The sequence below is a fragment of the Puma concolor genome, unplaced genomic scaffold, assembly GCF_028749965.1.
Source record: "Puma concolor isolate L17-30 unplaced genomic scaffold, mPumCon1.1.hap2 unalloc_scaffold_22, whole genome shotgun sequence".
NCBI lineage: Eukaryota > Metazoa > Chordata > Mammalia > Carnivora > Felidae > Puma > Puma concolor.
In genome coordinates this window covers 362,581-376,113 of record NW_028240228.1, presented here as the reverse complement: position 1 = coordinate 376,113, position 13,533 = coordinate 362,581, and the positions used below count along the sequence as shown (strand labels likewise).

Below are 13,533 nucleotides of genomic sequence, written 5' to 3'. Positions count from 1 at the left end.
AAACCCCGAACAGCCAAAACAATCTTGACAAAGAAGAACAAAGCGGGTGGTATCACAATTCCAGATTTCAAGTCATACTACAAAGCGGTAGCAATCGAAACAATATAGTACTGGTATAAAAAGAGACATATAGACCAATAGAAAAGGGTAGAAAGCATATAAAGCATATTTAGGCATATAATCCACAATTATATGGTCAATTAATCTTTGACAAAAGATTATACAATGGGAAAAAAGACAATCTCTTCAACAAATGGTGCTGGGAAAACTGGACAGCTACATATAACAGAATGAAACTGGACCACTTTACACCCCACACCAAGGGATACTAAAATGGATTAAAGACCTAAATAGGAGACTTACTGCTATAAAAATCTAGAAAAGAGCACAGGCAGTAATTTCTCTGACATTGGCCGTAGCAACATTTTTTTCTAGATATGTCTCCTGAGGCAAGGGGAATAAAAGCAAAAATAAACTATTGGGATGCCATCAAAATAAAAACTTCTGCATAGCAAAGGAAATAATCAACAAAATTAAAAGACAACCTATTGGATGGGAGAAGATATTTGCAAATGATGTATCTGATAAAGAGTTAGTATCAAAATGTATAAAGAACTTACACCAAGTCAACATCAAAAAGCCCCAAATAAACCAATTAAAAAATGGGCAGAAGACACAAGCAGACATTTCTCCAAAGAAGACATACAGATGACCAACAGACATGTGAAAACAAGCTCAATATCACCTATCATCAGGGATACACAAATCAAAACTACAATGAGATATCACCTCACACCGGTCAGGATAGCTAAAATCAAAAACACAAGAAACAACAAGGGTTGGTGAGGATGTGGAAAAAAAGGAACTCTCGTGCACTGTTGGTGGGAATGCAAACTGGTGCAGCCACTGTGGAAGACATTATGGAGAGTCCTCAAAAAAATTAAAAATAGACTACCCTATGATCCAGTAATCACATTACTGGGTATTTATCCAAAGAATACAAAAACACTAATTCAGAAGGATATGTGCACCTCTATGTTTATTGCAGCATTATTTACAATAACCATACTATAGAAGCAGCCCAAGTGTCCATCAGCTGATGAATGGATAAAGAAGATGTAGTGTGTGTGTGTGTGTGTGTGTGTGTGTGTGTGTATATATACACGCACATATATATATATATATACACACACACACACACACACACACACATACACATACATATATATAATGGAATATATATATATATAATGGAATATATATATAATGGAATATATATATAATGGAAATTATATATATAATGGAATATATATATAATGGAAATTATATATATAATGGAATATATATATAATGGAATATATATGTAATGGAATATTATTCGGCCATAAAAAGAATGAAATCTTGCCATTTGCAACAACATGGATGGAGCTAGAGACTATAATGCTAAGTGAAATAAGTCAATCAGAGAAAGACAAATATCAAAGGATTTCACTCATATGTGGAATTTAAGAAATAAACAAACAAAGAGAAAAAAAAAGAGTGAGAGAAACTAAGGAACAGACTCTGAAGTACAGAGAACACACCGATGGTTACCAGGAGGCAGATGGGTGGGTGGGTTGGGGGATGAGTGAAGTAGGTAATGGGGACTGAAGAGTACACTTAGCTGATGAGCACTGAGTAATGTATAGAGCTGTTGAATAATGTATAGCTGTCACTAGAATGTATACCTGAAACTAATATAACACCTTATGATACATATACTTGAATTTAAAAAACAAAAATTTTTTTAAAAATTCAGTATGTAGAACACAGACATCCAAGCAAATAGGCAACAGACATGAAAGGAGCTTTATAGGGGCGCCTGGGTGGCGCAGTCGGTTAAGCGTCCGACTTCAGCCAGGTCACGATCTCGCGCTCCGTGAGTTTGAGCCCCACGTCGGGCTCTGGGCTGATGGCTCAGAGCCTGGAGCCTGTTTCCAATTCTGTGTCTCCCTCTCTCTCTGCCCCTCCCCCGTTCATGCTCTGTCTCTCTCTGTCCCCAGAATAAATAAACGTCGAAAAAAATATTAAAAAAAAAAAAAAAAAAAAAGAAAGGAGCTTTATAGCAGAGGTATCCAAATAACCAGTAAACATGAATGCTCAACATCATTAATCATTAGGGAAATCCAAAAATAACAGTGGGATACCACAGCATGCTCACCAGAATGGCTACAATGGAGAAGAGAGATAATACCAAGTATTAGCAAGGATGTAAAGCAATTGTTGATGTGTCAAATGGTACAACTGCTTTAGAAAATGGATTGACAATATCTACTCAAGTACACACAATCCCATCTTACAACAAAGAAATTTCATTTCTAGGTGGATGGCCTAGAATTGTGCACATATGTTCACCAAAAGGCATATACAAGAATATTCATAGCAATATGTTCTTCATAACTGCTCCACACTAGAAATGTCCTGTGATGGTAGACTGGATACATATCTTGTGGTATACTGACCCAGTGGAATATCGCACGGCAATTCAGGTACAACGAGCTAGTCAGAAATCATTTTACCTACTACCGCACATTCTCTAAAGATCTCCTTGACTATAATTTGACTGTACAATATGCAGCAATGAAAACTAACAAACTGCCGCTACATGCAACAATGTGGACAAATCTCAGAGAATAAGATGTAATACAATGTTACATGAAAGAAGTCAGACATCATGGAACACAGATCAGATGACTGCATTTATACAAATTTCAAAAGCGGGTGAAACTAATCTGTGGTCCTAGAATACAGGCTGCAGTTACCTCCAGAGAGTCCAGAGGACATGACTGTGAAGTGGTATAGTGGCTCTTCTGTATTATTGATAATGTATTCCTTCATCCAGGTGATAGATAAAGATGTATGTTCACTTGGTAATAATTCTTAAGCTGGACACATTACACAATGTAGTAATTACGTGTTTCATACTTCAGTAAAATCTTTATCACAGGAAAAAATATAATTTAGTGTAGACTTGGGATCTCATATTTATAGTAATTTCTCACTGACCTGTAATAACTTGTACTGAATCTATCAATGTTTTTAGATCAGTCTTCCCTTTAGCTAAAAAATAAGACATAATGGAGATACAAAGCAGGTTCTTTAAAAAATTATAAAATAAGAAACCAGAAATAAGCTACATTTCATTATTCCACATCACCATTTGGGCTCACTTGAATTGCTTAATTCTTAGTTTTATGACATTGATTCTATTTTACTTTTTTAAATTTTTTTAATGTTTTAATTTATTTTTCTTTGAGACAGAGAGAGACAGAGTAGGAGCAGGGGAGGGGCAAAGAGAGAGGGAGACACAGAATCCAAAGCAGGCTCCAGGTTCTGAGCTGTCAGCACAGAGCCTGACGCAGGGCTCGAACTCACAGACTGTGAGATCACGACCTGAGCTGAAGTCGGACGCTTAACCGACTGAGCCACCCAGGTGCCCCAAGACATTGATTCTATTTTAGTAAGCTGGCCTTTGACCCTTGAACCATAAAGTCTGGCCCATGGAAAAATATGCTTTTACTCAGCTCTTTTAGTCCTTATAAACAGGATAGAAAATACCATCCATGCAAGTTAATTCTCTAAAGGCCCTCAATTCTGGTAATGCTATGACTCTTAAGTATGAGTCTCTAGTGAAGAAAAGTCTATTTTCATCTCTGGTTCATTGCTAATATACTCTGATTCTCCCTGTTGCTCAGAATTGCTGCAAATGATTACAATGTACTAGAAGTAAGTATTAGTGGCCTGACCAAAGGCAGTTTTTGTTTTCCTTAGGAATCATTCACTTTTTCGCTCATTTACTCTATCATCTCTCACTCAACATTTATAGGGTGCTTACTTATAGGCCAGACACTCTGCTACGTACTAGATACAGAATAACCTTTTCTATTCTAAGGTCACATTAAAGTGACAAGACAGGCAAATAAACATACATTTACACAATGTGGCAATTATAATGAAAAATGTATGCAGTTATTGTGGAAACACAGAGAAGAGACATCTAATGGAGCCTGGGTATTTAAAGAACTTACTAGAAAAAGTGCCCTCAACTCTAATAAGCAATGGTGAGGAGTAGGTCAAACAAAGGGGAAGGGGAAACCCTCTGAATAGCGGGGAAAGTATAAACAAAACAAAGATGCGACAAAAAGCATGATATATGTATGCTTGGAATAAAAGTTCAATGTTAGTGAGGGTAAAATACTAGATTGAACAGATAAGGCCAACCCAGATAATGAAAGAGCTTGTTTGCCATAAAAAGGACTTGAGACAATCCCAAGTACCTAACTGAAAGCCATTAAAGGATTTTAAATTGGTGCAGAATGTCATCAGATTTGCATCTTATATGGATCACTCTAACGTCTAATATTTTGTGGAAGCCGTTGTAGTAGCTGAAGTCAGGAATGAAAGGACCTAAAATAGGGCAGTGGTAGCAGGGAGTGAGAGAAGCTGATGCATTTACCTATGGGATTTTTTCCAATGGTTTATTATGAAAATTTGTAAACATATAGCAAAGTTGAAGGAACTGTGCAATAAACACCCATATGCCCACCATCTGATTCTACTATTTAACATTTTACTATACTTGGCTTGTCACATATCCATCCATCTACCCATCTGCGTGCAGTAATTTTTAAATTTAGGTTTATATAAAGGTAAAACTTACAAAATTAGGTGACAGATAATCCAGATAGTGGTTGACAGGAATTGGGGGAATCAAAAATGAATTCCATATATCTAGCTTAGGTGAATAGATGGATAGGGAGAGCACAAATGAGATTGAGAATACAGGACTAGGAGACTGGACAGGAAAATACTGAATTCAGTTCTAAATTCTAAATTCAGTTCAGTTGGGAAAAAGAAGCATCCCATGGAATATCCAAGTAGAAATGTCTAGCAGGCATTTGGATACACCAGTCTGAAGCTGTATAGAAACACAGATTTACAGTCATAAGCATGTAGATGATAGGTTGAACAAAAGACAGTGATGAGATTACCCAGGTAGAGTATGCAAAATGAAAATCAAAAAATGAGAAGATCCAGGTTAGGAGGAAAAAAACACAGAAGCCAAAGGAGAATAATTTCAAGAAGGTGAGGATTATCACCAATACAAAAGACCGTAGAAAGCTCCAATGAAAAGTGAATAATGTCTAATGCAACTAGCAAATGGCAGGTTACTGGTGCCCGGAGAGAACTTTCAGTGGTATTATGGGGCTGTGTCCGAAGAGAGGGATGATGGGGAATGTGGGAAGGGTACACAGTGGGCTTGCATTTATTTCCTTTCCCATCGTTTAACTGTGCTTCCTCAACATTCCCAGATGTGAAAGATGGTCTTGGAATCAGTCTAGTCAAGTGCTTTGTGTTCTATATACATTCAGAAAATGGAAGACAGGATTAGTTCTTGTTCTAGAACTACATTTTTCCCTACATTTTACATCACAAAATTAATCTGGTTTCAGAATAACGCTTACATAGACCCTCGAGACCAAATTTTCCTGAAAGACTTTTTATATCTAAAATGAGTCACCATAAAGTGGAAGTTTTCTTTTCATCTCTCCAGAATCTTCTTTGGCGAGTTCAAAGCCCATGTTCCCTAGTATCTCGTCCAGGTCTCTGACAGCTACTGTCTCTCCTCAGGGAAAGAGAAAAAAATATGAAAATTCCTACTAATGCTGAAATGTTCCATATATTTTACCCATTCATTATAGACTTGGCAGAAATATGCAAGATCCATGGAACATGTTTCAGTTTACGGCAGGGCTTCAATACGGTTAGAATTAAGCTCACTTCTCTTAAACCTTTTTGGAAAAATAACCATATACACCATAAACTTCTAAAGGAACAGAATTAGTTTCCAGTGTATAATTTTTATGATAGAAACAGGCAGGGGGCGCCTGGGTGGCTCCGTCAGTTAAGTGTCCGACTTCAGCTCAGGTCATGATCTCACAGTTCCTGGGTTCAAGACCCACATCTAGTTCTGTGCTGACGGCTCAGAGCCTGGAGCCTGCTTCAGATTCTGTCTGTCTGTCTGTATGTCTCTCTCTCTCTCTCTCTCTCTCTCTCTCTCTCTCTCTCTGCCTCTCCCCCACTCATGCTCTGTCTCTGTCTCTCAAAAGAAAATAAATGTTAAACATTTTTAAGAAAAATAAATGGGCAGTTCCAGTGAAACGAGAACATCACCATGGTTGGAGTAAGAACACAAGGGTTGAATATTGTTCTCTACTATTTATTATCTACTGGAACTTAGGTAAATAACCTAACTTTGAGTCCTAGTTTTCTGTTGTATGAAACAAAGATGAGACTATCTTGCAGAGCTTCTGTGAAGATAAAATAACACTTATGAAAAGATCTAGAATTCTGTCAGGTATGTAGCAGACGTTTGATACGTTTTGTTTTAAATTTTTTTTTACATTTATTTATTTTTTAGAGACAGAGCGAGACAGAGCGAGACAGAGCAAAGCGGGGGAGGGGCAGAGAGCGAAGGAGACACAGAATCTGAAGCAGGCAAGCATTCAGCACAGAGCCCAACGTGGGGCTCGAACCCACGAACAGGGAGATCATGACCTGAGCTGAAGTCGGTCACCTAACCAACTGAGCCACCCAGGCGCCCCGCGTGATACATTTTAATAACTACATCTAAGCCAAAGTAGCATTGGCTTCCTTTTTTTTTTTTTTTTTTTTAGCTCTAACTAGATTCATTGCCTGTGCTAACCAAAATCACAGAATAATTACATTCTTATTCTGCATTTCACAATTAACCTGCAGTAATAAATTCTGTCTCTTGTCTTGGAAAATTTGTTAAAATTCATATCAATAAGATCAATATAAAAGCCCCAAAGAAAACAACCTGCCAAGATAAAATAATTTCAATTATATTGAATCCATATGTTGGAGAGTATCAGGATTCTTTATCACACGATTAGGAAGTAAGACAATAAGTGATCCATTGCGAGTGGTTTGTTGATTCATCATCAATCTCACCTTGGAAAGGTAAGATTTCACAATGATACAGCTTCCTGTTAGCTAAAGACAAGGCAAAATTCAAATCACAGAGAAAGAGAAGTGGAATTCATAGAACTGCTTAAGTTTCATAAAGAAGCACTTTTCTCATTTGGCTTATACATCTGGAATACCTATCTCCATAATAATATAAAAGTTAGGTCAAAATCTTTTCCCCTTGAAGCAGCTGTGAGTGACATCCTGCCATGTTGAAACATGTGGAACAGGTATGACATTGTAAATTGTACTCATGTATTTTTCTTCTTCATATTCCTTTTCTTCCATAAAATTTTTCCTATTCAGCCATAGAATTTATATAACTCAGAGGAAAGAGGGTTTTTTTTTAATTTTCAAAAGCTACTTTTTATAAAGCAAACCTGAAAATCTAACATTTCGTTTTACTGTGAACCAGAGGGTTGAAAGGGAAAAAAAAAAATGACACAAGGAAGCTCCCTTTCCCCCTTCTTCCCGTATCCTATTTGGTAAGAAGAGGAGGGGAAAAGTCTGTTAACTACCTGAAGGGAGTGGGTGAGGGGAGGAGAAACAGGTGATGGCGGAGAAACAGTTTCACATCTGAAAGTGGTATCACACTGTATGTTAACTAACTGGAATTTAAACAAAAACTTAAAAAATAGAGTTAACCTAGCTTCTTCCGGTTTAATATAAAAAGTTCCTTTTTGGTTGACCTAGTTTATTTTGGGAAATTCTCAGTTTTTCAAATCTTTCCGCACGTCCGCTCTGAGAGGCCTCCTCGTAGTATCAGGGAAAGCTTGGGGGTCCTGCTGCCCGTAAAGGAGGGCGGCCAGACCTTGGGTTGCCCTCTGGATTCTCGATAGCTTCTTCAACAAAATCCACATTTCATGAGCCCTGACAGCCCATTTCATGAGTCCTGACATCTCCTGCTGAAGTTGATGGCCTGAGAAACTTGTGGTCTGTGTCGTTGTGGTCTGTGTCGTTGTTGTTTTGTTTTTTAGCAAAGTCAAGGTTCTTTGGTCCTTCCTTCACTAACTTGGTTGGCTAAGCCCTAGCATTCACTGGTGATGAGGTCCTCTGTGTCTCAGTCAAGTATTCTATTAGTCCCGAGACCATACTGCCTACTCCATAGCCTCTGGAGGGATCACCTCTCCCTTTGACTTGGTGTCCCATGGCAGACCCACTGACCTCCATCTCTGAGAAACCTTCTACATTGCTTACTGGGAGTACGTGGGAAAACTGGATATCCTTCATACCACACAAAGCCAAAGGGGGCAAAGCGGCGGCCTGTTTCCAGCCCTCCCTCTGCCTAAGAACACCATACCACAATATCTATTCTGGTGAAAATGGCATCTTGTCTGGACACCCAATGAGGTGGTGACATCCCAGAGTTCCAAATAGGAAGCACGACAAAAGGTCTCCTTGGTTTTTTCTATACCCTCACTCCCATCCCATCAACACATCTAGAGTTTTTCTTCTATCTTACCTCCTATCAAGGTTTGATTAGAAAGAGGGGTTGAGGGTAGAGATGACGGGGATGTGCAGCAGGCAGCAAGAACACTTAAACCTTTTTTTGAGAGAGAGAGAGAGAGAGAGATCTTTATCTCTATTTCTCCCCCCAGTTGCACTTTCTTAAACCATAGATTCATAAATACAGAGAACAAACTGTTGGTTGCCAGAGGAAAGGGGAGTTGGGGGGGGGGATGCATGAAATAGGTAAACAGAGTCACAAAGATGAAAAGTACAGCATAGGGAATATAGTCAGTAATATAATAACGTTGTATGATGACAGATGGTAACGACATTTACCATGGTGAGCAGTTAAATAGATAATTATTGAACGGCTACATTGCACACCTGAAACTAGTATAACGTTGTATGTCAACTACACTTCAATAATTTAAAAAATATTGCTAAGAATACTGTTGCAAAAATATGTTTTAAAAGCATTACTATCTCAGGTGCGCCTGGGTGGCTCAGTTGGTTAAGTGTCTGACTTCAGCTAAGGTCATGATCTCATGGTTCATGGGTTCAAGCCCTGCATCGGGCTCTGTGCTAACAGCTCAGAGCTTGGAGCCTGCTTCTGATTCTGTGTCTCCCCATCTCTCTGCCCCTCCCCCCCTCGCAAATCAATAAAACATTTAAAGAAGTTTAAAGCATTGCTCTCTCAGTTTTATATCAACTTCTTACCTGTAACGGTTTCAGCTTTATTCATTAGTTTATTAGGTTCAACTGTTCCATCAGCTGTAAAATGAGGTACAAATTACAGAGATCATAATGAGATTCAAACACATGAAATTCTTTTTTTTTTTTTTAATTTTTTTTTTTTCCAACGTTTATTTATTTTTGGGACAGAGAGAGACAGAGCATGAACGGGGGAGGGGCAGAGAGAGAGGGAGACACAGAATCGGAAACAGGCTCCAGGCTCTGAGCCATCAGCCCAGAGCCCGACGCGGGGCTCGAACTCCCGGACCGCGAGATCGTGACCTGGCTGAAGTCGGACGCTTAACCGACTGCGCCACCCAGGCGCCCCTCAAACACATGAAATTCTTAACTGTGAAACAGAGCATAAGAAATCAACAATTTCCCATGATTTTTACTACAACTGTACTTCTCTCCCCCCGCTCCGCCCGTGCCTTCATATTCTTTTCTGTGCTCCACCCCACCAGGTACATAACCCTACACACCAGTATTGCCATTCAAAATGCTTTTATTACCTGCCCTGGTCTATAAAGTCCACGTTAGGACTACCTCACCTCTATTCCCACTTCTCTGCAAACTAGGGGGTCTGGGACATGAGCAGTCATCTCATGTAAAAATAATTCCATTTTTACAGACTGATTCATTTAGTCCTGTTTCCTTCACATCCAGTTCCCTGTCGATGTCAGTTAGGCCCTTCCACTTTCATGCTCCCCTTGCCTGTGGAACCCTGTCTGGTCCTAGCTGTGGTTCCCATTGCTCGCTCATCGCCCTCCTTGGTCAACCTTGTGACCGATCAGGTATGATCATATCACCAAAAGGGGGGAGGCAAGATAAGGGCTTTTTATCACATTTTGATTTTTTTTAACATTTATTCATTTTTGAGAGACAGAGAGACAGCGCGTGAGAGGGGGAGGGGCAGAGAGAGAGGGAGACACAGAATCCAAAGTAGGCTCCAGGCTCTGAGCTGTCAGCACAGAGCCCGAAGCGGGGCTCAAACTCACCAACCGCCAGGTCAGGAACTGAGCTGAAGTCGGACACTAAACCGGCTGAGCCACGCAGGTGCTCCTCACATTTTGTAATCATATAAAAATAGTAGATAAATTGCTTAATGGTTAGGTTGTTCCACAACTTTCAACATTTTGATATTTTTTCATCAGATTTGCAAGTTAAAGGATTTGTCAGTGTTTCTTTAAATGACAGTAATGCACGTTACCCTATGCATAAAATGTTCTTAGATTTATAAAGTTGAAACTCCTGCCTTTTAATATTGTAAAAAACAAACAAACTTGTATCTTGTAAATTTTTTCCTGCATTGAGCTATTTAATAGCAGTGTAATACAGCTGTATTTATTCTATAGAAATCCTTTTCTTCGGAAGCTGATTCTTTATCATGTCTTGATTCTGTTTTCAAAGTGCAGAATAGCATTTTAAAAGGAGAAAGGAGGAAAAATTGAAAAAAAAAAGTTTAAAGAGCAGAATGTTGTGTGCTAGGCCTTTCGTGGTGGATTGGACTGGGTATACATGGTAACGGTGGCAGTTTAGGATGCTACCCCGCTCCTAAAGTCCGAGCCCTTCGTCGGGCTCGGTGCTGACGGCTCAGAGCCTGGAGCCTGCTTTGGATTCTGTGTCTCCCTCTCTTTCTGTTCCTTCCCCGCTCATGCTCTGTCTCTCTCTCTCTCTCTCAAAAATAGAAAACATTAAAAATTTTTTTTAAATAATAAAAAGAATATTGTGGGATCTTAATGATGCTTTTTGAATCAGTGATACAGAGGAAAGGTTGCCAAAGTATTCCTAGAAACGTAAGTTTGGATCTAAAGTACTAACATAACATAGCAAATACATTTCCATCTTTCTTCCACACCTCCCAAATGGAACTTTTGGAAACCATAACATTTATTCTCAAGGAGGAGAGCCTAAAGCATAACACTTAAGGTAACTTTTTTTTTATTTTTATCATTTTCTATGGTTCTTTCTATAAGAATTTTATATCTAAGAAGTTTACATTAATAAAAAGACTTCTCACAACATAGAACCATGTGAACCATGTCTATGTCTATGTCCCCTTCCACTGACAGGTGCTTCAGAATCTTACAAAACTCTTTACCTGACATCTCCATCTTCATGTTTCCTAGAAAAGTGTCTAAGTTGCTGTCATCAACCTTACTTCCTAGGAGAAAAATAGAAGCGGTAAAAGCTATGAGAATGGGAAATGCTAATAATTTTCAATTTCAGAAAAATACTTCCTATTATCTTCACATCGCTATATTCCATTTCAGTGTGAAAAGAAGAGTCTTTTGACATGTATTCAGATGCACACTTTCAGTTATTCTATCAGAAATAGAAACATGTTCTTTTGATCATTTTAAAGAGAATATGGCTATAAGCACAGGAACATTTAACCCAGTACAGCCCATATGATATTAGACAAGAAGTGTTACTGGCTGATGTTGAGGGAACAGTTAGGAGCCAGTATGTAAAATGTGGTAGGGGCACCTGGGTGGCTCAGTCGGCTGAGCGTCCGACTTCGGCTCAGGCCATGATCTCACGGTCTGTTAGTTCGAGCCCTGTGTCGGGCTCTGTGCTCACAGCTCAGAGCCTGGAGCCCGCTTCGGATTCTGTGTCTCCCTGTCTCTCTGACCCTCCCCCGTTCATGCTCTGTCTCTCTCTGTCTCAAAAAAATAAATAAACATTAAAAAAATGTGGTAAATAAAGAGTCATGTAGCCATAGAATGAGGAATCAATTTTCAGCTTGTACTCAGAGGAAAAAGTGATTTCTCTTCCAATATGATACATTCGGTATTCTCTGCCAGCCAATTCATCAGGAAGATATAACAATCATAAATGCAGATGAGCCAAATTAGAGAGTCTAGAAAGTATATAACAGAACTGACAAAATTTCATGGAGAAATAGAAAATACAACAATCATAATGAGAAATGTGAGCATCAAAAACACATGAGAAAAAGGTAGTAAATAACAAACAAGGCCAACATGGTTAATAGTGCTTAAATATTAAGTTTAGATCTGAAACTTTTTGGAAGCTAAGGCATAAAAGGGAACTCAGGTTATTACCTACACAAAGAAGCACACTGGTCTTTGGAAGAGAGAATTTTTTTTTCTGATATTAAATTTCAAGGAGTGCCTGGGTGTCTCAGTCAGTTAAGCATCCAGCTCTTGATTTCAGCTCAGATCAGGATCTCATGGTCAATTGTGGGATGGAGAGCCACATCAGGCTTCACGATGGAGCCTACTTAAGATTCTTTCTCCCTCTCCCTCAGCCCCTCCCCTGCTGGTGAGCACACGTGCCCTGTCTCTCTCTAAAAAATCAATCAATCAATCAATCAATCAATCATCTAAAGTTCAAGACACTTTTCATCACTAAATAATCTAATGGGCAACATCTTCTGACGATATAGTGACACTCTTGATATGGCTATTTTTAACACCAGTTCCCAAAAGCAGTTGATATATACTATCAGGAAGTTGTCTCAAAAAAGGCATTTCTAGGGACGCCTGGGTGGCTCAATCAATTAAGCATCCGACTCTTGATCTCAGCTCAGGTATGGATCCCAGGCATTTCTACAAAACATCTCTCCATAAATATTTTTTTGCTTATCAAAGCTACATATATGTGCTTATCCAAAAGTAGGTGGAAATGGTCAAAGAAGTAAACCTTGAATTTCTGCAACCATAGAGGGCACTTAAAAATGGACAATATGAAGTGGTTTGAATGTGTGTATAATTTTGGCTTGGTGTCAGAGATATTCTTCTCACTTAAATGTGCAAAATGTAAATCATTCCTTCCTTTTCAGCACCATCTGGCAAGAAAGGGCAGCTTATCAGAGAATTCAGAGGCTTAAGGTTACAGAAATACTATGCAAACCAAAAGAAGAAAAGGGTCCTTAACATTGTAATTGACAAACATTGTGCTAAAATTAAACTTTGAATTAGTGTATAAAGAGAAACTAGGGGCAAAAACATGGAGCTCATACAAAGAAATAACCGAAGAAAACAACGTTGAAATAACAAAAGAAAAAAAACAAACCTGAAGAAAAATTCTCCTAACAGTAACAAAGATTTTCACTCATTTCTTAAAGAAGAATTATTGTAAATCAATATCAGGAACCCACTATTTATCATACTCATATGTCTCACACAATTACACTTGAGTTAAAGTAGAGTAACTTGCAAACAGTGTAATTCTAAGTGCTGGTTTAGTCATTTTAATTAATGTGATTTTTTTTCTTCACAAGGTCCTTAGTGGAAAGATAACTGCAGTCAAGACTCTGGTCTCAGACTAGGCAGAAGAGGTAACTAGAACTCTCTA

At 38.6% G+C, this 13,533-nt stretch overlaps 2 protein-coding genes across 7 annotated transcripts in view; one reads left to right on the top strand and one right to left on the bottom strand.

Annotated features, from left to right (window-relative positions):
* LOC147571554 (uncharacterized) overlaps window positions 1-13,533 on the bottom strand; it is a 197,300-nt gene that overhangs the window by 45,561 nt on the left and 138,206 nt on the right. Inside the window, 3 exon segments of the mRNA XM_086696292.1 lie at window positions 5,561-5,665; window positions 9,196-9,249; window positions 11,312-11,374. Of these exon segments, the coding sequence (XP_086552418.1) occupies window positions 5,561-5,665; window positions 9,196-9,249; window positions 11,312-11,374 (222 nt within the window).
* LOC147571557 (pleckstrin homology domain-containing family M member 1-like) overlaps window positions 1-13,533 on the top strand; it is a 198,821-nt gene that overhangs the window by 152,821 nt on the left and 32,467 nt on the right. The window lies entirely within an intron of this gene.